Raw genomic sequence first — 24632 nt, 5'->3', positions numbered from 1 at the left:
GTAAACAGGCTGGGAGTAATATGCTACCTTCATGGGTTAATTTCAAACCTCGTAATTAGGACAAATAACGCATTAACGCATTATTTTTTTTGTTTAACTGTTACACTTCAAGTTAAAACACCACTAAATAAACATATGTTACTGTTAAAAATCATAAACGCAGAGATGAAATAGTAAAACAGCCGCCAAAGCGAGAAATATAATGAAGATCAAACTTCTCCTGAACTTTCCCCGTCAAAAGTCAACGGACATTTTTTTTTTTTTATTATTATTGTGAACGTTTCAAAATACAACACATTTCTCGGCTATTTCATTCAATCAAGTTAATTGATTTTAATGTATTTATTCTTATTAAACTAAAAGTTGACATATTTCCAATGCTCTTGAATGCAGCATCAGTGGTGTGGTCCAGGGCAGGTCAGGGGCAACAGCTGCACGTCGCTCACGCTGACATCAAACTTTTTGATAAAAGTGTCGTTTGTTCTCGAAAGAAACACGCAGCAACAAAAAAAAATAAAAAAGTTTGAAAATGTCTGCCGACTCGTGGGCCGTGGCCGTCGACTTTCAAGAGGCTACAACTCCAGCAAAGCAGGTAAATTTAAAGGTGACCAACGGGGTTTAAAAACAAAAGTAACCCGTTATATGAAATGAACCTGCTGATGGGGAGATAGCAGCTTAGCCAGTCAGCTAACCTGCTAACTCAACACAGGCCTAATTCACAACTAACAATGTGTTTTGTCTTAGTTTGACTTCTCCAAAAAGTTGGAAAGAGTGCGAGGTCCACGCCACATGAGAGGAGACATAAACGGTAACTGTATTTGAAGTTATAAACATCAACCTGGAGGTGTGTAAAGGTGCTTATGATGTGTTTTTCTCCCCCTCATCTGTGCAGGCAACCTGGTGCCAGAGAGAAAAGAAAATGGAGGTGTGCGAGCTGACGGGGACAAAGTGGACCTGGCTGAGCAGTCCCTGTTGAATAAACTGATTCGCAGGTCTTTAGTCCGCAACAGGAATCAGGTGGAGGTTCTGCAGAGGGACCCCACCTCTCCCCTGTACTCAGTGAAGACCTTTGAGGAGCTCAGGCTGTGAGTGGGACCCCCCTCCCAAACAGGTGCATCGTCTCTCTCTCTCTCTCTCTCCATCCCACCCACAGTTCACTTTGTGTTTTCTTTGTGTCTTGATGATCAATAGGAAACCTGAGCTTCTGAAGGGTGTGTACAACATGGGTTTCAACAGACCATCCAGAATCCAGGAGAACGCCTTACCCATGATGTTGGCACAGCCGTGAGTGCATTTCACTTTTATGTTTAATTTATCCCTGAAACAAGCTATTCAAATTGGGCCAATGCGTATTCAATTAATCATCAAATCTGAAAGCTAATTAAAGGAAAATTGCGCGTTTACTTGCAGAGGTTCGAACATATTAAGATTGGTTTTCTCTTTTTATTTGATTAAAAACCGAATTAGAATTTTGTACGATTGCTTTGACGAAATGAGCTAATTACCGTCATTCCCTTTTACTCTGGTAATGAATTAATATATCTTTTATACAGAACATTTTCTTGTTGAAGGTTTGCAGATGTGCTTTTCTTCTCTTCTCTTAAGCCTTTGTAAATAAACAATCTCTGAATGCAAGTGTTGATTTTACAAAATGAGCAACTTAACAACACCAGTTAAACTTTGGGAGATATATATCAGGTGTGTGTTGTTATAGTTTGTAATATGTTTTGACAATAATACGATTTGTTGGTCAAAAGAAGATTAAAAATGAATTATGGAAATAATCTAATTTAGCCCAACTTTAAGGGGATTTTAGGGTTAAAGAATTTGACTCACTATTTATTCTCTCATCCAGTTTTGATTGTTTTGTGAGCATCCAAAAGATTTTAATCATAACGTTATTGTGTTTCACACCTGTGGTTTTACGACTCCTAAGATCTTTCCAAAGTCCCTGTTTGTGCATCTGTGTAAATCGGGCCTCTGAGTGTGAGATCAGATGTCTCTCAATAACGGAGTGTAAACCAGAATTTCCCCCTTTAGGGGTTTGTAAACCTAAATCTGGATCAATATCACACAGGAAAAAATGAGTGTGTTGAAGCAAATTTAGCATGAAGAACATGCCAAAGATATATCAAGTTTTTAAGTTCTATTGATCATTTTAAAACAAGTTAAGGGTGAGACAATATCGTTAATATCGATATAGTTTATGATTCATTAAAATAGTGTTGTACATGACTTCTGTGGAGCTGCCAGTTCATCTCTCTGTCACTCTTCACCCTGCTCCTCCTCTCTCCCTCTGAGCCAAACTCCATGAATGAATAACAAAACACTTATCTGTTTATTTTGTTATGCAGAAAATGACAAAAAATTTTGTGTTTAAGGAACATTTTTAATTTATAGCTTTACTTTTTGATTTCAAAAACAGGTAGTTTATTTTTTAATATACATGTTGACAACGTGCAGCAGACTGTTAATTAAAGACATATCGAGTATCGCCATTCAGCTAAACTATATCAAGATATGAGGTTTGGTCCATATCGCCCCGCCCTAACTGCAACTACAGTTTTTTTAAAATGTTTTTTTTTGTTTTGTTGTATTCAAGTTAATGGGGGAAAAAAAGCCAATTAAAATATCCATCCAAATTCTTGTTTACCTGACAGACACTCCAAATATACATTTTTCACTTTTAATATAATTTATGGACAATAGAAGCTGCACCTCCTAGTGAGAATCTGTCACAGTAGTAAATCACTTCTACACTTTTTGCTTGAGCAGAACTTTAAACGGCATTAATTCACTCCAGATTAACTTTTATGTTATCCTAAGACTGAACTATTTCTACCTCGTCTTAATGTTCATGTTCATAAAAATCATCCTCCCCCCTGAGTGTCTGATTTATTCATTTCCTTAAGTTTGTATTTTCTTTGGTTGCAGACCCCAGAATCTGATCGCCCAGTCGCAGTCAGGCACGGGTAAAACTGCGGCCTTTTCTCTGGCCATGCTCAGTCACGTGAATCCAGAAAATGAATGGACTCAGGTAAACGTTACAGGAACTCTCCAGAGTTTCAGTGTCCACGTTCAATGCTAGATGTTTAAAATACTGCATATGCTGATAAACTCTCCTCACTAAAAACGAGTGTGTTCTTTCAGTGCCTCTGCATCGCGCCAACATACGAGCTCGCTCTGCAGATCGGTCAAGTCATTGAGCAGATGGGGAAGTTTTATCCTGACGTGAAGCTGGCATATGCCATTCGGGGCAACAGATGTAAGAATGTGACATTGATTGTGGTTGTGTTCGATGAAATCATTAGAGTCCTTTTTGATATACTGCTTCATGAGCCTTCTGCATTCTGTTCAGTGGGGCGAGGCGTCAAGTTGCAGGAGCAGATTGTCATTGGAACACCAGGCACGGTCCTCGACTGGTGCACCAAATACAAGCTCATTGACCCAAAGAAGATCACAATGTTTGTGCTGGACGAGGCAGATGTGATGATTGCGACACAGGGTCACCGGGACCAGAGCATTCGCATCCACAGGTTTGTTCCTTTCAGAGAAACCTCCTGAAGATGATAAAACAGAAACAAGCTTCTTATGTTTCTCATCACATTGGTTTTTTTTTTCAAATGCAGACAGCTAACAAAGAACTGTCAGATGCTCCTTTTCTCTGCCACCTTCGAGGACTCTGTGTGGAGGTTTGCAGAGCAGGTGGTTCCTGAGCCAAATATCATCAGGCTGAAACGCGAGGAGGAGACGCTGGACACCATCAAGCAGTTCTATGTGTTCTGTAGGGAGAAGGAGGACAAGTTCACGGCTCTCTGTAATCTGTACGGCAGCCTCACCATCGCACAGGCCATGATCTTCTGCCAGGTAAGTCAGCTGTTTAAACCGGTTTAATACATAACATGTGTACAACCAGATTCCCCTCCCCTGTTGTTTAAACCCCGTTTAGGTCTTAACTTTGTGGCCTTAGACAAATTCTTTTTTTCTTTTTCATTCTTTTATTTCGCTCGCAACCTTGGAAATATAATTAGTAGCCCAACTAACAAAAGACAAAGGAAGCAATTCATGTGTTGAGCTTATGAAGACTTTTATCATGGGTTTGCATTGGTAACATTATGCACTGATACTCTGGTTGTTTCACTGACTGCCATGTCCAGTTCCAATATTAACCTTAATTTTCCTCTGACATCTTGCTCAATGGTACAATTTCAAGGTGAAAGGAAAGCTTGGAGGAGCTTTTGCAGTACAGATAATGTTTTGAGCACAATGTAACAGCTGCTGAAGAGACACTAACTTCAAAATAAAAAGTTTCTTGTGAGTTTTTTAGTTTCGATCTGTCCTACTTTCTGCATAAGCCAAAACATAGAACGAGAAGAATCACTGAAGTCACACTAGATGGACTCAGTTGCTCTACAACTTTCCTTTAAAAGAAAATAGATCGTAAATTACAAGAATTCACATATTTCGTAAAATTATCCCCTGACAAGAGTACGTTTGACTGAATCAATTGTGCACAAACATTTTCTTTAGACTCGCAAGATGGCTTCTTGGCTGGCTTCAAGCCTGACCGTAGAGGGCCACCAGGTGGCGTTACTGAGCGGGGAAATGACTGTGGAGCAGAGAGCTTCTGTTATTGAGCGCTTTAGGAATGGAAAGGAGAAAGTGCTGGTGACCACAAACGTGTGCTCCAGAGGTGAGGAAGATATCATTAAAAAAGTGATTTAAAATAAAAACAAACGTATGTCTCAAAGGTGTGTGTGGTTCCATTGATCCCAGGCATTGATGTGGAACAAGTGTCTCTCGTGGTCAACTTTGATCTCCCAGTTGACTTTGACGGAAACGCCGACAACGAGACGTACCTGCACAGGATCGGCCGCACAGGACGCTTCGGCAGACGAGGGTTTGCTGTCAACATGGTGGACAGCAAACACAGCATGGATGTCATCAACCAGATTGAGATGCACTTCAGTAAGTCACTGTTTGTTTGTTTTCCCACAGTTTAATAAAGTCAAATAAGGAAATACCCTAAACTCTTTTATTGCTCTGTCCTCCCTCGCAGACAGAAGAATCACAAAGCTTGACACGACCAATCTGGAGGAGATAGAAGCACTGATCAGCTGAACGCTTCGCTTCATGCACTAACCTTCACTGAAGCAGTGTTACTCTGACTTGAGTTCTTTCAAGGGTTTATTGTTTGCATTTTATTGTTTACAGAAGAAAAATTGCATGCTGACTATGCAAAGTTACTTCACGGCAGTTATTTGTGCCAAAGTTTTCACTTGAATTTAATTTGATGTGTCCGACTCGGATTGTTTACTGAAGTCACCTTAAGCCTTAAAGCAAGTCTCCCAGAGACCCCCTAAAGCAAGTCTCCCAGAGACCCCCCAAAGCAAGTCTCCCAGAGACCCCAAAGCAAGTCTCCCAGAGACCCCCTAAAGCAAGTCTCCCAGAGACCCCAAAGCAACCATGGGCTGTTCAAACAGCACTTAGGAACGGTTGTGACAATACTTCAGAGTGTTTGTTTGCAGTGTGGAATTGTTTGAAGTGAATTCTAGTTATAAGTTTAGTATTGCCACCGATAGACATTTGCATTGCCTGTGCAAGGTTGAGTTCACATAAAACATCCTTTTGGTGAATTTTTGAAATTCAAAAATTATATGACAGAGTAGCCGCTGACGATTACGTTTCCTAATATCTCAATTTGGGGTTGTATCAAGCTGTGAAGCCCGAGCTGAGGCTCAGTTTTTGTGTGGCCAAAGATAAATAAATAAATAGAGGTATGTTAAGCCAGTTCGGTTTCTTGCTGTCGTTTGGCACCTTATCAAGTCGTATTTTAACAGGCGTGTCTGAAAGCAGCTTGGAATCTTTATTCAAGGTAATACGACCAGAAGATATATATCTGTATGGAATCTAAAGTGTGTTCAAAAGATAATAAGCATGTCTCTTTTCTGCAGTTTGTTTTGTTTGAGTAAATGTTCAGTTGTGAACTAAAGTGTGTGTCTTAATTGGATGTCATTTGAAATGGAGCGTTCATCATGCTTCCTGCACTTTTCATCAGGAACATATTGCTCTTTATCAGCCGGAATTAATTCTCTCCAACAATTCAATGAACAAGATAAAAAGCATAATCAACAAGGGGAAAATATACTTTCAGGTTTGTATAACAGTTGTGCCTCTGATTCCTGATGAACGTTTATTTAGCAGACAAGTGATTCAAACAGAAAGGTTAAAAAATGGCAACTTGAAGACTTCCTGAAGCAGTAGAATATCTGCGATCACTGACACCAGATTGACCTTCAGTCAACGACTAACAGTAGATTCTTCATTAGCTTTTTTGCTGCTTTAATACAATCTTGTTCAGATCATCAATCACAAAGCCTCCTAAGTACTAAGAGTTTCTCCTACTGACTAAATTCTAAGAAATCATTGAATCATGACATTTTCTTAGAATTTCCACCTTCAAGTAAGGCCTAGATCCTTGTGAAGATGTAGGAGCCCTCTGAGAGTATTCTCAGAATGCTTATGAATCCGGGCCCTCGTTACTTAACCATACAGAGTACATCTCAGTGAATTTCCTTCCAGTAGTCTGTTCAATTAAACTGTAAAACAAGTAATCAGATTATTTACTGAAAGTCATCGCTCCAAATTTTTATTAAAAGTTACAAAATCTCAACGTGTACATTCTTAAAGGTCACGTCCAGATAAGTTTAAAGACATTTGTCTGTTCATTATCTTGCACATTTATGCAAAAACTGCGCAGCTCAATTATCAATACATTAAAAACAATGGCTTTACTTTACACATTCATTAACTTTTTTGAATTGTATTGAGGATTTTTAAGTTTCTCTTATTCTCTGTGATATGTTTATTGTCATTTTCCGAAGCACCAAGGCAAAGTCCTTGTATGTTGTAAGCTACTTTGCAAAGAAAATATCCTGCTCTGGACATAAACTCAGCCAAATGTGGGTTTTTTTCTTTCCGAAATGGATAAATAAAACTGTTTGAAATTCTTACAAAACAATACAACAATAATCTGGAGCTCTGAAACTCCTTCTGTGAAGATTTTTTAAAGGTCGCATATTATGCAAAATACACTTTACCATGTTTTTCTAACACTAATATGAGTCCCTAGTCCTACAAATTGTATGATGACCCCCAATCATGAGAAAAGTCCATCCTCTGCGTCTTTTGCCTGCTCCACTTGTCAGAAAATGTGTGCTCAAACAGGCCGTTTGGAGATTTTCCCTTCATGACATCACAAAGGGCAGTAACCCCTCCCCCAGGTGGGTGACACTCCCACAGCTAGGTGTTTGTTCTGCCCTCTGAGTCTGCCTTTTTCACCATAAACAATAGGGCATGGTGCAAGAAAGCCAGAGCAACATCCCCTTCCAGAGAGGGGGCGTGGGCAGACACAGCTCATTTACATATTTAAAGGTACAGACAGAGAAACAGCCTGTTCTGAGCAGGGCTGAAATAGAGGGGTTTATAAACATGATCAAATACAGGATCAGAGTGGATTTAGAACAAAGAAATTCACAGACATGTTTTGGTGAGCTCTGAGACTTATTTAAACTGGTTGAGGAGGGGGATAATATGTGACCTTTAATATTGCTGAAAAGTCAGTTTCCGAGCATATGTGCACTGCAGGTTCAGATTTCATCATCACTGGTGTGAGTGTCACATTGCACTGGGATCAGCTCCAACCAGTTGTGGGATTTGTTTCTGAGATTTGTTTAGATCAAACTCTGTGCGCACATCCTTCTGCAAAGTGAAAGTCAATCATCTGATTCAAGAAAGAATTAACGAAACAATTTTAATTGCCGGAGGACTTTAAATTATCCAGATTACGACAGCATATCAACACTTGATCATTACCCTGACTCTTTCTCCACGTCGCTGTCATTGTGAGAAATGCACAGAACCGATCTGTTGACGATGCCACACTGGGCCAAAGTCATCTCCATGTCAGTGAAGGTCCTGCGTGGCACATCCATGGTCTCGACTGACGCCTCTCCGTACTGGACTCCATACATGGCCTCTGCACTGATCTTTACCTGCAGCAGGGTGTCTCCTGGGTTAAACTGCTGCTGAAACCTCCTGCCACAAGGTGCCCTAATAGCCAGGAGCAAACTACTTGGGGCTTCTTTGGTTGTTTGTGGTCCTGGATCAGGTGGGTGCTTGGGCCAGACTTGGAGGTCCCTCGCAGAGCTGCTGGCTTTCCCTCTGGGGGGATGTGGCCCCTCCTGCCTTTGCTGCAGGGTGGCATCATCAGACAGGTGTAGCTTGGACATGTGTCTCTCTAGGCGTCTCACCTCTGAATGTCTCCTCTCTATGGATGGAAGCACCTTGTACTTGTTTAAGGACTGAGGTGGAGCAGCGGGAGCCTGATGGGGCATCTGCAGGACTTCACCCGGGCTCTGCTGCCCAGTCTGCCACATTATAGGCTGGGACTGGGAGCGGAGGTTTCTCTCCGACCCGGCAGGAGAGTGTGGAGACACAGGGGGCCTCTGGGCGCTGTAGTCCGCGTAATCATCGAAAACAGAGCTGTCCACAGCGGTTCTGCTTCGCCCTTTGGAGGACTTTGGCCGTGTTACATTCATTGCAAACCTTTCTTTCAGTGCAGGACGGAAGAGTGCGAGAAGAGCTCAGCTTGTTTTCCTGCCTTCAGCCTTTCGGAAAAAAAAAAAGAGTCGGCTAAAGAAAGTCATTGCTAAGTTAAGTTTCCTGAAGATAAACTACAAGTTAACAGTGGAGGAAAAACTGTTTCCGCGTATCAAATTGGTCACTTTCACAGTTTACCAACAGGAAGTGCAGGTTCTTAAAGCGTCAGCCAGGTTGCCGTGACGGTCTGGTTTCCCTTGACGACCCACCTGGGCTGGGTTGAAGGCGGGTAGGAGACCCCTTGTGTTCGAAGTGCGCAACTGCAGCTACGTTTTGTTAAATACACTGCCTTGTCCAAAACTTTAAAGCAGGCAGCCACCTGGATTTAACTAAGCAAATAGGTAAGAGCCTCCCATTGGATAATAATAACTGCATGGGCGATTATCTTTCAGCAAGTTATTTAACCCCAACTGATGCAATGAGTAGCTTCTCATTTCTTAAACAACTGTGTTGAAAGACCCATCCTGTGGTCGTGGAAAAGATGTTAAGTCTGTTTGAGGAGGGTCAAATCACTGGCAGGCATCAAGCAGAGAACACATCGAAGGAGAGTGCAGAAACTACTAAAATTGGGTTAAGAACTGTCCAGAGCATTATTAAAAACTAGAAGGAAGATTTCCCCTGTTCCAGAGTGATCAGGGTAAGAAGAGAGGCAGGTGAAGTGATGCACCCGTCATGCCTACTGTACCAGCCTGTGGGGGCAGTGGTTGTGATCTGGGGTTGCTGCAGTTGGTCAGGTCTAGGTTCAGCAACATTATGTGCCTGCTGACTACCTGAATATACTGAATGACCAGGTTATTCCATCAATGGATTTTTTTTCTTCCCTGACGGCACGGGCATATTCCAAGATGACAATGTCAGGATTCATCGGGCTCAAATTGTGAAAGAGCGGTTCAGGGTGCATGAGACGTCATTTTCACACATGGATTGTCCACCACAGAGTCCAGACCTTAACCCCATTGAGAATCTTTGGGATGTCCTGGTGGAGACTTTGCACAGTGGTCCGACTCTCCCATCATCAATACAAGATCTTGGTGAAAAATGAACGCAACACTGGACGGAAATAAATCTTGTGACATTGCAGAAGCTTATCGAAACAATGCCACAGCGAATGCGTGGCGTACTCAAAGCTAAAGGCGGTCCAACAAAATATTAGAGTGTGTGATCTTTTCTTTTTGGCCAGGCAGTGTATAATCCCTCTGGTCGAGTTAGGATGTACAGGCCTTGGTTAAGAGCTCCCTAAACAAAAAAACAACAACATTGTTTTGTTGCCTCAATGTTTTAATCACTTTTCCTACATGTATAAAATAATTTGGAACTAACTAAGGTTGGAACCGTTTGATTAAATGTAACTTGAAATGGTCAATAATCACACAGCCACCAATGTCGTGGAATTAAACATCGTTGTTTATTCATCCTGTTTGAATAAATGGTCATATATATGTTGTATAAAGTACAGTACATTCTTGTAAAACAGCATATTTTGTCATTTATACATTCAATTAAAAGTCGACTTAAGACCATAACCAGTTTTAAAAGTCTGAGTCCACCACTAAAAGAGTTAGTTTCAGTAGTTACCAAAAAAGATTGTGTTCCTTAAAAATAATAATATTCAATGTCCACATTTTTCCAGTACTTAATGTGATATTTTCATTGTGACTTTGGCGCCTCCTTTTAATTATTTTTTGTGGCTGGAGAAGCAAGTTTTTTATTGCAAATCGCTACTACTGTTAGTTGATTTTTTTTGTCTGATTTTAAACTAAAAGACAATATAAATAAATACATTAACTGGTGTTATTCAATATAATATAATTTTAATAATTATCAGGCCCATCAAAAAGAATAAAAAATACAATTTACTGTAGAGTACAATCAAGAGCAGCATGTTTTAAAAGTTTTATTGCCAAAAAAAACTTTGGTTTTGGTTATTTTGCTTAAAAAATCATGACAAAGATTAATTGATTCTCAAAATAAAAATCAAGATTTATTTTCTTCTGATCAGTTTATTACTAATCAACTAATCATTGCAGCGCTAATTCTAAATATTGTTTATTAAAGTGGTCTCTCTTTTTGATAAATAATCAAAAGTAGCTAGTGTTCGGGTGAGCAAAGGATCATGGGCATTGCAGTTCCCTTTATAAATGAAAAAAGATCATTTAGAAGTGCACTGTAAAGAGTAAATATAAACATGCAGCATTTTTAAATACAACTAGTTTTTTACTAAACACGTGTAACGCAGTAGTAACAGGTTAGTGTCATTGAAAATATTATTAACACTGTTCAGAGAATGTGTAACACTGAAACCACCAAACAGGATTAGCAGCCAGCTCGACAGCCATTCGGCATAAACAAGTAGTAAATATTGACTCATGTAGATGTTAAAATAACAGCGCGTGTTGCTGCTACGGTAAGTCAAGCATGTTATTCTGAGCGTAAAGTTCCTCTGTGATCTGGTACACCTCAGAGATTAGAGGCAGGGCTTCCCCCAGCATGGCTACGACCTGCTCAGGTGTGCCCACATTCATCACTTCCAGGAAGGCAAGCCGCCCGGGGAGCATGCAGAACGCCATGCCCGCGGCCTTGCGGATCACCCAAGGGTGGTGCTGGGCGAGGGACTCGTTGTAAGCGTCTGCACACATGACGGACGTCTTGCCGTCCTCGCTGCTGGTGCGGAGGCGCTCCAGGAAGAGCTCGAGCCACCTCAGCGCACGGTGGAGCCTCAGGAGAGTGCGGCAGCCCGACTCCGGGTGGTTGCCTCTCTTGGTGAGGTCCACAAGTCCACTATCCAGCTCATACTTCATCATGGACTGGATGGTGACATACTGAGAGCCGTTGTCTCCCTCCAGGTAGCCCACCAGGATCTTGATCTTGTTGACAGCATCCTTGGAAATGAAGCCAAAAACACTCCCCAAGCTGTTCAGAAACCTAATAAAAGATGAAAAACAAATGAGTTCTGTTTGTTGATTTTTGTATATGTGCCTTTAATCGTACATGTCCACACAGCAGATGCTTCATGATCCACCTGCAAGTGCAACACAATCCAAGATAAATCCAAATGACTTACTTCACAAGACCACGCCACCCAGCCACGTAATGTTCGAGATAAACTTCTTTATTTTCCGTCAAACACAACTTGAAAGTGTCCAGCACCTCCTTTAAGGAGAATTTCTGATCTTCTGCAACCACTGAGTCCGCCATGGTGCCTCAGTGCGGAAGTGCTGTCAATGTAGGCAACAAATAAATGACTACAGGTGGCAAACAGCTGCTTTCAGACTACAGGTGTAAACAAGTGTGAGTACTGATGTAAAGAGACAAAAACCCGACCACATTACCTTAACGAACAGATACCAGAGAAAAGGGAAGTCAGTATTTATTTACGCATGCATGGGTAGACTGGTCATTCCTGCTCTAATCCCCGCCTCTAACTGCGCAAACTCGAGCCGCAGAAGACAGGAAATTTGAGACGTCGCCTTCAAAATAAAAGCATTTCAACTTCGCCACTGTGCTTAGTTATGGAAATCTAAAAGGTAGGGGCTTTTCCCAATTATAATATTTGGAAAATTAATGTTAAAATTAACAGTTAAAATATGTTTTATAATATAATAAATGTAAATTAAGGCTGTGAATTGTGGTATCCAGTGTTGTAGTCGAGTCACCAGTCTGGGTCCCAGTTCAAGTACCAAAGAAGAATCCAAGTCAATGTGTGTGTGTGTGTGTGTGTGTGTGTGTGTGTGTGTGTGTGTGTGTGTGTGTGTGTGTGTGTGTGTGTGTGTGTGTGTGTGTGTGTGTGTGTGCATGTTTGTGGGTGTGTGTAGGTTCGATACATGCTTATATATGTACTCTGTTTTATTACTTTACCCCTTCTGCATTACTTCACCATTATAATGAGCTCTACCTAATTTTCAATACTAAAATCTAATTTCTCAATATTATCTCTTTTGTTCATTCTGTCCTGCTATTGCTAAATTGTTTATACTATAATAATAATAATAATAATAATCATAATAATGATTATTATTATTTCTATTACAGCTATTCACTGTTCCTAAATTAAGTGAAAGTCTATATTCTTATTTTGGGATATTTTGGGGATACATTTGAATATTAGATTATGTTCATGGTATTTTGATTATTATTGTTTACATTCATATGAGTTATTTCCATTCGTTCATTTTGCTACTTGGGGCATAAGGGTGGAGTCTGTACTTGGGTTTGTCTGTATAGCCAGGTAGCCAGGTGAGACTCAGGTAGACACCTAATGGGTTAATGTTTTTTACCAAGATGACAGGGCAAGAGAGACAGCAGCGTTTTTTGTTGTTTGTTGCCTGCTTGATGTCTCTGGATAAAATAAACCACCCTAAAACCTTCAATCATCACCTGGACAATGGACTTATTAACATATCCTGCGTAAGATTCGCCCTCTAGGTGCCTCAGTGGCTTTATTATGAGTTTGTGTTAAGTTTATAATTTGTTTGGAATTTTTGTTATTTATAGACTATAGATATCGCCACTACAATTTCTATTTTTAAGGTATTTTAAAAATTATTTTATGACTTGTAGTAGAACTTCATGAAATTTCACCAATAAGATAGTTATTTTTTAATTATTGAAGTGAGGTCCCCATTAGTCCCCAAAGTCAAGTCCCCATGTCAATGTGTGGGTGTTTTGTATTACACATATTGTGTGTTTAATGAGGCTTTGGGTCAATGTATCTGAAATAAAGAATTTAAAAAAAAATAAGAAAAACAATTCATGCTGTTTCTTAATTGTATATGGCTTCCTTTCCAGAGTTTGTACTGTAAACAAATTCACATCTAGGAACCTTCATACGTTTTGTTTATAATATTCTCTTATTTATTTTATTTTCCTTAATGAGAAATCCTGCAAGTAGAGTGTCAAAACAATTATTTTATTGTGTGATTGTATTATCCTTCCACGGTATCTTAACACCCCAAATCCAAAGTGTACCATGATGAGTATAGATTATTTTATTTTGAAAACCTCACCGGAAACATTCCCGTTTAACTTCGTGAAACTTGACAGCAGTAAGAAAAAAGCGACGGTACTCCCACATGTATACAAGTTAAGACAATGAGCATCTTCATGTGAAACCAGAAGAGATTCGTCTAAAGCAGTCAGACCAGCTGGTACATCTACCTGTTGGTCACCTTATTTGAATCAAGAGTTTCCCGATGAGAAACAAATGCCTGAAATAAAAGTAACACCACTTGGTGAGTAACGTCACAGCAGCTAACTAGCATCTGATGTAGCTAACAATAAATACCTACACACTTCAGATAGTTTAGTTCGCTAAGTGTTTACCTGTCCTTTAAAGGTAACTGCGCTTGTTGCCTTTATGGTCGACTAAAGCTTGTAACTTTAAACACTTTTGGTTTGAAGTTGCAGTTAGCTGGAGAGGCTAACTTTCGTGGTGCGTTCACGGACTTGTTTTGTAATCAGCTGTTTCTCTCTCCAAGGTGCTGGACAGGATGTCGGCCGCAGCTGCATCCTCGTCTCTATCGGAGGCAAAAACATAATGCTCGACTGTGGGATGCACATGGGATACAATGATGACGTAAGTGACTAACTTTTTAAATTCTTTGCTCAAACTGTCATGAAGTCCTAATCCAGTGAAGTACAAAACACACCACTGTGCATGGGAATACTTATTGTGGTGTTTAAATGCATCCTCTGTGTGATGTAATTCATCCTCTGTAAACACTGTTCATACTGAAACCATCTACCTCTTGTATCCTGATTCACAAAACCAATATTCATCTCAGCAACTCTGCACTCTACATAACACATAAGTCTTATTATCTGATGTCTACAAGTGTTGTTGTTGTGTTTTATATTTTGTGGTTGTGTATTGAACGTGTACGTATGTCTGAACACTGAGAGTAATGCAAAACCCGTGTTGTGTCGAGAATTGCATGCACCTCTTGGAACAGTTTAAAAACAGGATTTAAACTCTTGTTTCTTGTTGCTGATCTTTGATAACACAGTGTCTGGAGTTTATGCTTAATAAAGTGAATTGTCCTTATTGTTCTATAGCGGTGTTTCCCAAAAGTGAGGGTCGGGTCGGGTCGGGTCGGGTCGGGGGGGGGGGGGGCGAGATGCCTTCCATAAAAAAATCAAAAATCATTTAAAAGTGCATAAGAATATCTTTTTACACATTTTTGTAAATATACTAAAAGTAGTCCAAAATCATAAAAGACAGAATCATTAAGTGAAATGGAAATTAAATTAATGTGAACATTTTTATATTGTTTTTAGGCTGTTGTATTATTTTGTGTTAGTAGTTTCTGGATAGGTTTATTAGTGTGTGTGCGTTATATACCTAACTAACCACCTAAAAGAACAGTGGGGGGGACAGATTTGCGTAAATCCGAGCTCTAAACAGTGTTTGACTTTAAAGTGTCTGTAGAGGAACTTAAGAGTTTTTTTCCAAAGAAATACAGAAGCATTGTATTTAAAGGGTGAATGGGCGATTCTGCAGCATAGAAATGGAGTCTGCCATATTTTGCATTGTCCTGCGAGGTGCGTGCAGTTCTCGGCAGGCCTGCTTTTCCCTGCATAAAACTGGAGTCAAATTCCTTTCAGTGTCCACATACTTGACAAATTAAACTGATTGAACAAAAAGCTGCATGCTCGTAAGGTCACATTTTTTAAACTTGGTTTTGCTTTGTTTTAATCTTTCTAAATGTCATGTAAAAGTGTCTGTAAGAGCTTTAAAATAAATACGAGTCTAAAACCGGCATGCTGATTTTGTCTTTGCAGAGGCGTTTCCCAGACTTTTCTTATATAACCCAGAATGGGCGTCTGACAGAGTTCTTGGACTGTGTGATCATCAGGTTTGTCGTCCATATGTTTACAATGACTAGTTGTATTACTATTTTCTATTATTGTTATTTTTTTTGTTGCATTGTTACACCTGTTTCTCTTCCCTCAGCCACTTCCACTTGGACCACTGTGGCGCGTTGCCCTTCATGAGCGAGATGGTCGGCTACGATGGACCCATCTACATGACCCACCCCACCAAAGCCATATGTCCCATTTTGCTAGAAGACTTCCGGAAAATCACGGTGGACAAAAAGGGAGAAACCAACTTCTTCACATCCCAGATGATCAAGGACTGCATGAAGAAAGTGGTGCCTTTGAACCTCCACCAAACCGTCCAGGTGCGATGCTCGTGTCACTTTTTTGCCGCCTCCGTCCCTTTAGTCATCTGTCCGCCAGCTGCCCGTCTCGCTTTTGATGGTAAATCAAGCTGTTTCTGTTGTGCTGCCGGCAGGTGGATGACGAGCTGGAGATCAAGGCGTACTATGCAGGCCACGTCCTGGGTGCTGCCATGGTGCACATCAAAGTGGGATCAGAGTCTGTGGTCTACACTGTGAGTACACGAGCCTGCACTGTATCAGAGTTATTGGACTTAGCAGCTCGGAATAACGTCTTTTGATTTTTCAGGGAGACTACAACATGACACCTGACAGGCATCTAGGGTAAGTGGCACTTATCTTTTTTTTTTTATCTCCCTGAGTTTCTCGCTCGGCTGTTCTGTCTCTTCATATTTGTGTTTGTGTGTATGCAGAGCTGCGTGGATCGATAAGTGCCGTCCGGACATCCTCATCTCAGAGTCGACGTATGCCACCACCATCCGTGACTCGAAGAGATGCCGAGAGCGGGACTTTTTGAAGAAAGTTCACGAAAGCATAGAAAGAGGAGGAAAGGTAACTTCCGTGTTGTGATGGTGAAGTTTTAATCTTCTTATATTATATTATAAATACACTGTATACAAAAAGGGGCCGGCGCTGCTGACTGGTATTATCAGTAGGTGAGAACGCCTCTGACACTGAAAATCTCCTGCTGTGTGCTGCATGTTTGAGAAGATAACTTCACACATGTCTGGATTTGACTCTGAATTAAAGAATTCAGTGAATTTTTTCAACATCTTCTGTTGTTTTGTGTGTCTATCTTTTCAGGTTCTCATTCCAGTTTTTGCCCTCGGAAGAGCTCAAGAACTCTGCATTCTGCTGGAGACCTTTTGGTAGAGCTGTTCTTTCAGTATTATTTGAACATTTTTTTTATTAAAGTCTTTATATGAGATTTTTCACACTTAAATGTAGCAGAAATGAAGTCTATCCTCTGAAAATAACTCAGTGAGTCATGACTGTCTACAATGGGTGTAACACCCGAGTCCCACTGTCTGTGATGTTTTCAGAGTTTTCAGAGTCCTATCTTCACTTTGTTTACATCGCCGGGACGGCCGGCTGACTCCTCCCCTCGTGTATAAAAGTTGTTTAATTGAGGGACTAGAGAAAAGAAGAATAACATACTGTACTCACTGCTTAACTGTGTTTCTAGATCACGCTCATTTCAGGTAAATTTACATGCAGTGTGAAGATACCAGCATAATAAAGATCGCTAGCATTAGCATGCTAACACAACAGCGCACCGCAAGTTGTTTTGGTTTCATGCAGGTGCTCAAGGGCGACATCTGCTGGATCAAAGAAATCACATATAAAGCCTTTAAAATGCATTTTATATTCGAAAATGATCAGCATAAGTTTGTGAATGTGACAAATCTTCTGTTTAAGATCATAATTAGAAAGCAGGGCAGAGCTGTGGGCAGATAATAACTGTTCTCTGTCTGACTGATATCAGACAAAGGCCAGTTAAAGTTCATAACGTTAATGATAAAGGAAGTGAGCAGATTGAAAAAGGTTTACACTGATCATAGTCACAGTTTGTCTGGATTTAAAAAAAAACCTCCTCCTTGATTAGACACGATGTAATAATTGGGGCGTGTGAACTTTTTGATGTTATTCATGTTCTCCTCTTACCCACCAGGGAGAGGATGAACCTGAAGGCCCCCATCTACTTCTCCACCGGGCTGACGGAGAAGGCAAACCATTACTACAAGCTCTTCATCACGTGGACCAACCAGAAGATCCGCAAAACCTTCGTACAGAGAAACATGTTCGAGTTTAAACACATCAAGCCATTTGACCGCTCCTACGCTGATAACCCCGGACCCATGGTGAGTGCAGTTTCCCTCCTTTGTGTGTTTAAGACTTTTTTTTTTTTTTTTTTTTTAATGATATGATTTACTTAACAACAACATGTGAACTTTCAGGTGGTGTTCGCCACACCAGGGATGCTGCACGCCGGTCAGTCTTTGCAGATCTTTAAGAAATGGGCCGGCAATGAGAAGAACATGGTGAGTCTCAAAAGGAAACACATCTTTATTTATTTGTTTATTTATTAATTCAGATGACAGTTCTTAAAAACTAACGTATTTCACTTTTCTGCCTTCAGGTCATCATGCCTGGATATTGTGTACAAGGAACAATCGGTCACAAGATCCTGAATGGGCAGAGAAAACTTGAGATGGAAGGAAGAGCAACAGTAAGATGCATCTTTATCTGTTTCACTTTTTTATTTGTAGAGGGAGCATGTACAATATTAAACATAAATGTTGCCATTTGATGTGATTGTACCAGAGTTAGCTCAGAGCTAGTTTACATCTGCAGTCCCTCAGCAGGTCACAATTAAAAAAAAAATCACATCTTTGTTACTTTTAATGTTGTGCTGGAAGATTTACATGGATGGAAGTTGGGCTGAAAAATTAGTCAACATTTATGGAAAATTTCAATATTTCTTACTAAGAGACACTAAACTGGTTGAGGGCAAAATGTGAGTCGAAGTGCTTTTTGAATGAATTGTTGATTGGCTGCACAGATTCAGATGTCAGATTTAAGGAAAAGTCTTCAGTACTTTTTCAAAAACATTTGTGTTGTCTAAAGTCGTCAACATTTTGAGCTTTGATTCTTCTCAATACTGTGTGTGTTTCAAAAATGATACAATCTCTGTTATTAAAATGGTCAATAGTATCAAAAGGTACCAAGCTTTCAAAAAAACACTCCAGATCTTCAGTCGTATTTTCAACCAAAAGCTGCTGCAATCAAAAGAAAGGGAGCAACTTCTGAATTGCACGAATAGGATTGCAACATTTCAGGACCAAAACGTTGCCAATGCATTTGCAATGCAATTAAGATGGTGTGCAGGAGTTTGCGTGCAATTTTTGCTCATTAAAAACAAGAAATGATTCAACACTACAGCTAACCGCCTGCTAGCGATGCAGTGCAAAGCAGCACGACGCAACACAACGGCCTGTTCCTATTTTCCTCTCTGTCGCTCGTGTAAACGAAGGAGGAAGGAGGGGTTCTCTACAAGGCACTGACACTCGCTTTTCTCACTCAACACAGCTTGTTCGCTTGTTTTGCTAAGTAGTGATATGTTTCATTAATAATATATACATCCGCTCGTCAATGCAAAAGCACCACACTTACGTTAGTCGACCTACAATTGAAAAGCATTAGAAGTCAAACTGTTTGCAAGAGGGAAACTGAAATTCACAGAGTCGAGGATGAAATATTTAACAGATGCAGTGTGGACAGTGAGTGTGCAATCGTGCACAATGTCGCAGGAAATCCAACCCTTGTGTGCTGTGAGGACTCTGTGTTAGGTGCTTGGCACTTGTATTTTTGTTGCCCTGGTAGCAAAACAAGTATTGGAATCAAAAAATCTGGTGTTGTGTAATCTTCTGGCTCTAACTTCATATTCATTCAAAAATAAATGGAAGTGGTATTCATCTTCTCGTTTAACTCTCTCTCTTACTTCCTGTGATTCCTACAGCTGGATGTGAAGCTTCAGGTGGAGTACATGTCCTTCAGCGCCCATGCAGACGCTAAGGGCATCATGCAGCTCATCCGTATGGCCGAGCCTCGAAACATGCTGCTGGTGCACGGGGAGGGAGCCAAGATGGTGTTCCTGAAGGGCAAGATAGAGCAGGAGTTCAGTGAGTGAATCTCCGTCCATAGACCTGTCACATAAATCATGTTTTTCCTGTTTAAAGGTATAAAAAACACACACGAGCAGTAGAACGCTTATAAATGTTCCTGTTTTTTTTTTTTTTTAATGACAGGCATAGACTGTTACATGCCGGCCAATGGGGAGACAGCGACTGTGACTACAAACCCCAGCGTGCCTGTGGACATCTCACTCAACCTGCTCAAGAGGGAGATGGCTCTGGGAGGTATGATTCATTGATTGTTCAGGAACTTCACATGTGAAAGGGTTTTAAGGTACCAATGGTTCAGATCAGGGCTGGGAAAAAATATATATCGGCGCCCTGACTCGTGTGATACGATTATTGAATCACTGTAAATTGGCCGAAGAAGAAAGCAGGATCATCTCAGACAGTGGTGAAAAGATGTTAAAGAACAAAGCGGAGTAAGAGAAGAATGAATACATGAATCCTGCACTTTACCTTTTTTAGAGGCATTTCATATCCTTTAGTAAGTCAAATATTTATATATGATAGTCTTGTAATATATCAGTTATCGCCGAATTGCTGTATCTAGATAAAATCGTTATCATTGGCCACCTATCTGCCAACACGTTTAAAATGTAAATGTCACAGCAGTAGATTGATGTTAGTTAAATTGTTACCCCCCCCCATGTAACAGGCTTGGGTCATAATAGACACTTGGACCCTTTCCTTGGATCGTAGCACCATGTGAAGTTTCAATAGGATTGTTTGAAAATTGGAGTAAATACATTACTACCCAGGGTTTACTTCTTTTATCTTTAATAAACTGTTCTGTTCTTGTGTTGAAGGGCCTCTTCCTGACCCCAAGAAACCTCGCACCATGCATGGAACTCTGATCATGAAAGAAAATGTAAGTTTGTTCTCGCTATACTGCACACACCAGATCAGGGAGTCTGTCATTTTTTTTTTTTTTTACTGCTACTCTTGACCTTTGGTTGTTGGTCCGCTCTGTCAGCGCGGACCAACGGATGCTGATAATATTACTTTCTTTGTTGTTGTTTTTCTCTGAGCACAGAGTCTGAAGCTGGTGTCATCAGAGCAGGCCCTGAAGGAGCTCGGCCTCAACGAACATCAGTTACGCTTCACCTGCCGCGTGCAGCTCCAGGACCCGCACAGCGACACAGACACACTCCACAGAGTCTACACACACCTGAAGAGGTGAGCGGAGCACTGCAGGAAGATGAGGGTGACGGGGTCTCATCTCACTTTTTTACCTGTTTCTTTGAAACAATTTCACAGTCTGAATGTCTACTTTTTCACATTTATAAGAGGTTATTTTCTTCGAGGGTCTTCTTTCTGTTCATCTCGTATTTGATTATGACGTACATGTTCCTATATGGTGTTTGTGTAATCTTTTCTGAGAATTAAGATTTAGGAGATTATCTGTTTTTATGACCGGATCGTTGGTGATGTGGGAGATTATTTAACTAATAGGTCAAACTAGTTTTACTACACTTTCCATTTATCTTCACCTTTGAGAAAATGCTTTTATCTGTTATAACACATAGTTTTTATTTATCTGTGCTTCAGCGTGTTAAAAGGTTACACAATCCAGCACCTTCCTGATGGCACAGTCATGGTGGAGTCCATTGTCATCAAAGTCTCCTCCTCCGCTGAAGACCCCAACACCAAGGTCCTGCTGCTCTCCTGGAGTTATCAGGTAAACTATTATTGTTCTTTGAGCTTTACTTATTAATTACACACTTCACAAAGGCATCTTAATGGTCTTTGTAATGCTTTGAACATGAGACTTATTTTCAGATAAAGAAATCTTTAGGCAGAAAGGCAGCGCAAAACATTAACATACACCAAAATAAGATTTGAATGCAGCAGAGATGTGGCCTTTATAAATTTGAAGGTAAATCAAAAGATGTATTAAATCCTCATATGACCCCTCTACTAGAGTAAGAGTTACAAAAATGCAGAAGAACAGTCAGTTAAACAGGTGATGAATGAGGTTGAAAGTTTCCAAAGATGGGGTTTTGATAGGCGGCCTCAAACCACCAATATTTAAATTTCCACGTAATTTCTTTTTTTGCTGCCAAGAAATCAAGATGAGTCCTCAGTTTTTGTCCTCTAACATAAGTACCTTGGTGCCTTAGCACTTAATTAGGAGGTAAACTGTTTTTAAATCAACCCATGATGTCCACTATTATTATTTATTCATTTAACTTTTTTATTTGTAAAGGGACCATGTACAATATTAAACATAAACGATGCCATTTAGGTCACAATTCAAACTATAACAAACATAACAAACATAACAGATTATCTCAGAGCAAAGCAGAACATCTCACGCACACACACACACACACACACACGTAAAGTACTTCAATGTTACATTATGTAACATGGTAACAAGGCTGAGAGGATTCATGGACGAGGAAATGAAGGTATTTATCTTCTACAATTCACTATCTATCTTCTCTATAGATAAGAAAATGACATCTGTGTTTACTGATGGCTTGCACTTAAAGATAGAAAAAGGAGGTAGTTATACGCACATCATGTGAGTGCAGGGCAGTGCAACATCAGCAGATTGAGGAAGAAGGTAAGCCCACACACTTCCTCATATGCCACAAAAAGTTTCAATCCAGAGGTATTCGAAATGTTGTAATGAATTAAAAACGTTTTGTTGCACATACAGATAAACATAAAACGAAGGGGACCATAAATAGATCCTTGTGGCACTCCATGTAATACTATCTGGTGACTGTTTTGGAAACATACCCTCAGATGGAAACATAACATCTCCTCTCATACAGATATGTCTTAAACCAATGAAGCACTCTATCAGTCTCTGAATGCAGCATGAAAATGTCACCTTATAATGATCTGATTAAAAGTGATCCAAATTGTAGAAATCATTGAGATAAAAAAGTTTATAGTAAACAAGCACCATCCAGTCCTGTCATATGACTTTCTTACAAGATCACTGTCCACAGGTTCATCTATTTAAACAGGAATTAAAAGTGAGAAACTGATAACCAACTTCATGTAAGCATAAATATGTGATCATCGTGAGGTTGATGAAAGTCTAATTTATCATAGTGGAACACAAAAAGTATTCTTGTCATTATCAACGTTTAAAACAGGCAAAATGTTGTTAGACCTGTTGTCTGCAGAGAAAGCATTTGTCTACCTCTGCATGCATCAAATTCAATGTTATAAATGAGCAGAAACTCCCAATTTTGATTCCAAGCTGGTGATTTGACGTGTGTCAGTCCCCTTCTCTCTTTCCGTCTCATTTCATGTTGCTCTCCACTATTACTATAACGTGTTTGCCTAAAAGGCTTCAAAAATGTATTAGAACAAAACATGACCCAGATTTTATTTATACTGCACAACTATGTAAAAACAAGCAGCCAGGGTGGAGCAAAATCAAATGAATGCACAAACAGTGATGTATGAGTAAATAATGTTCAAGAAGAGTTACATCAAAAACCTCTAAAATATATATTTTTAGGATGCTTTAAAGTCTGCTCGCACTGTTTCCTATCACAGCGTGCAAGTTCATTATGTGTCTTAAACCTACCTTACCGCACTGTTGGTGCTGAGGGGTTACAAACACTCTTAGGCTGAGGAGCGGTCTCATGAGCCACAGGAAGTGAAAACATTTGTGGGTAGACAGAATAACATTCAGGTTTGGGCAGTGTGCGATGAAGATGAAAGTGGAAGGAAGGGAAACCTACCTGTCAAACTGAGACACAGTGCAGTGGAAGGAGAGCGGCTCCTGTGGCTTTAAATTTTATGTGCAAAACAAGTGAAAGCATTTGTACTTCTGCCTCTTTGTCACACAATACCATGTGTGTAGGTCAACTTAAACAGGGGGTATCTAACATATTCTGTAGGTTTTGATTGAAATAATGTGCAACATTTTACACATAAATATAGCTGAAATCCAGTAAATCCTCAGTACATATCTCTGAGTCCTGACTGTCCACAATGAGTGTGAGTCCCTCTGTCTGATGTTGTCTGAGCGGTATCTACAGCATGTTTACACAGACAGGACGGCCGGCTGGCTCATCCCCTTGTGTATAAAAGCTTTTTAATTTAGGGACTAGAGAAAAGAAGAATAACTTACTGTACTCACTGCGTATTTGAACGTAAGCGTTTGTAGATCATGTTCTTTTGGTGTAAATTTACATGCAGTGTGCAGCTACAAGCAAACTAAAGAGCGCTACCATTAGCCTGCTAACACAAGAATGCAGCTTGAGACAAGGACGATTTTGTCCACCGCCTGCGCTTAGTGTTTACTTATGGTGCATTCCAATTTGTGAACGCCTTTTTGCAAACACGAATGTAGAGGGGTTGGAGAGGTGGACTGTAGTGCCTAATTAAATTATGTTTAAATATGTTCATTTTTATAAACCTATAAGTTTTGTTTTTCATGTGGACTCCAGGAAGAATAGCTTTGCTCTCGGGTACAGCTAATGGGGATCCTTAGAAATAAACAGATAAACAAACACTCCTGATTTTGGTCAGTTAACCTAAAATTAATTAACCATTAAAAAATTCTAACCCCATAGATTTGATAGACATACATCGTGAAAATGTGTTTGCAGTTTTCAGCTGAGATTTTTGCCATTTTTCTTCTATTCTTAATTCCTTATCTCAACAGTATTTTGGGACTGCTATAACTCGAGTATGTGAAACCTTTGAGGTGCTCTGGGCTTTTTCAAATGGTTTTAAAGTGACATTTTTGGGGCAGTTTGTAATTTTGTTGATCTGATGTTTTGTTGTCTCTTTCCAGGACGAGGACCTGGGGAGTTTTCTTTCAACCCTGCTGAAAAAAGGGCTTCCATCTGGACTGTGCTGAAAAATAACCTTCGCCCCAGAGTGTGATCATTTGAAGGAACAACTCAGAGACAATGATTATTTTGAGCCTGGACATTTTAGAGGCTAGCAAGTGCAGAAAACTACCAATTTGTATCTGTAAACTTCAAAGGTGTTAAGACTGAATTTGCTCCCTTTTACTGTCAGTATGTGGACTTTAACACATTTCCATACCGGCTGCCTACACTGAATGATTCTTTTTTTATAATAAAAAAACCGCTGCAACGTCTTTCATGAGCTCCCT

General features: G+C 40.0%; 4 protein-coding genes across 5 annotated transcripts; 2 read left to right on the top strand and 2 right to left on the bottom strand.

The window, feature by feature from the left end:
* Nucleotides 1–389: 389 nt before the first annotated feature.
* Nucleotides 390–5992, top strand: ddx19a (DEAD-box helicase 19a). The gene is made up of 11 exons (XM_020651352.3): nucleotides 390–592; nucleotides 745–808; nucleotides 893–1085; nucleotides 1192–1284; nucleotides 2935–3037; nucleotides 3151–3265; nucleotides 3359–3536; nucleotides 3630–3867; nucleotides 4531–4693; nucleotides 4777–4968; nucleotides 5060–5992. Exons 1-11 carry the CDS (start codon nucleotides 530–532, stop codon nucleotides 5119–5121), a joined length of 1464 nt encoding a protein of 487 aa, XP_020507008.1. The 5' UTR covers nucleotides 390–529; the 3' UTR covers nucleotides 5122–5992.
* Nucleotides 5993–6614: 622 nt separating this feature from the next.
* On the bottom strand, nucleotides 6615–9925 carry ubxn10 (UBX domain protein 10). The gene has a single exon (XM_029280670.2). The coding sequence runs from the start codon at nucleotides 8598–8600 to the stop codon at nucleotides 7872–7874; it is 729 nt and encodes a 242-aa protein (XP_029136503.2). The 5' UTR covers nucleotides 8601–9925; the 3' UTR covers nucleotides 6615–7871.
* Nucleotides 9926–10047: 122 nt separating this feature from the next.
* On the bottom strand, nucleotides 10048–12098 carry cptp (ceramide-1-phosphate transfer protein). 2 transcript variants are annotated; one of them, XM_020651350.3, is made up of 3 exons: nucleotides 11991–12098; nucleotides 11723–11876; nucleotides 10048–11583 (listed from the first exon to the last, which is right to left on the bottom strand). In XM_020651350.3, exons 2-3 carry the CDS (start codon nucleotides 11854–11856, stop codon nucleotides 11061–11063), a joined length of 657 nt encoding a protein of 218 aa, XP_020507006.1. In that variant the 5' UTR covers nucleotides 11857–11876; nucleotides 11991–12098; the 3' UTR covers nucleotides 10048–11060. The 2 variants fall into 2 exon arrangements, with proteins under 2 accessions (XP_020507006.1, XP_065817620.1); XM_065961548.1 differs by having other exon boundaries at nucleotides 11723–12090.
* Nucleotides 12099–13685: 1587 nt separating this feature from the next.
* Nucleotides 13686–24617, top strand: ints11 (integrator complex subunit 11). The gene is made up of 17 exons (XM_020651360.3): nucleotides 13686–13889; nucleotides 14136–14233; nucleotides 15439–15512; nucleotides 15611–15839; nucleotides 15953–16051; nucleotides 16126–16160; nucleotides 16250–16388; nucleotides 16641–16705; nucleotides 17509–17698; nucleotides 17795–17878; nucleotides 17977–18066; nucleotides 19357–19519; nucleotides 19646–19756; nucleotides 20341–20402; nucleotides 20568–20710; nucleotides 21083–21212; nucleotides 24306–24617. The coding sequence occupies exons 1-17, from the start codon at nucleotides 13862–13864 to the stop codon at nucleotides 24369–24371; spliced, it is 1806 nt and encodes a 601-aa protein (XP_020507016.2). The 5' UTR covers nucleotides 13686–13861; the 3' UTR covers nucleotides 24372–24617.
* The last annotated feature ends 15 nt before the right edge of the window (nucleotides 24618–24632 follow it).

The sequence above is a fragment of the Labrus bergylta genome, chromosome 12 (genome assembly GCF_963930695.1).
Source record: "Labrus bergylta chromosome 12, fLabBer1.1, whole genome shotgun sequence".
In the NCBI taxonomy this organism is placed as follows: Eukaryota; Metazoa; Chordata; class Actinopteri; order Labriformes; family Labridae; genus Labrus; species Labrus bergylta.
The sequence above is the reverse complement of the archived record's forward strand: the minus strand, read 5'-3'. Positions and strand labels throughout refer to the sequence as shown.

Bases quoted from the DNA above. Each gene is read 5' to 3' on its own strand.
- ubxn10 (XM_029280670.2), bottom strand. From the start codon at position 8,600: ATGAATGTAACACGGCCAAAGTCCTCCAAAGGGCGAAGCAGAACCGCT.
- ddx19a (XM_020651352.3), top strand. From the start codon at position 530: ATGTCTGCCGACTCGTGGGCCGTGGCCGTCGACTTTCAAGAGGCTACA. The intron at 809-892 runs GTAACTGTATTT...TCATCTGTGCAG, and splicing joins CATGAGAGGAGACATAAACG to GCAACCTGGTGCCAGAGAGA. The intron at 1,285-2,934 runs GTGAGTGCATTT...CTTTGGTTGCAG, and splicing joins CCCATGATGTTGGCACAGCC to ACCCCAGAATCTGATCGCCC.
- ints11 (XM_020651360.3), top strand. From the start codon at position 13,862: ATGCCTGAAATAAAAGTAACACCACTTG. The intron at 13,890-14,135 runs GTGAGTAACGTC...TCTCTCTCCAAG, and splicing joins AATAAAAGTAACACCACTTG to GTGCTGGACAGGATGTCGGC. The intron at 21,213-24,305 runs GTAAACTATTAT...GTCTCTTTCCAG, and splicing joins TGCTCTCCTGGAGTTATCAG to GACGAGGACCTGGGGAGTTT.
- cptp (XM_020651350.3), bottom strand. From the start codon at position 11,856: ATGGCGGACTCAGTGGTTGCAGAAGATCAGAAATTCTCCTTAAAGGAG. The intron at 11,584-11,722 runs GTAAGTCATTTG...ATCTTTTATTAG, and splicing joins GGGTGGCGTGGTCTTGTGAA to GTTTCTGAACAGCTTGGGGA.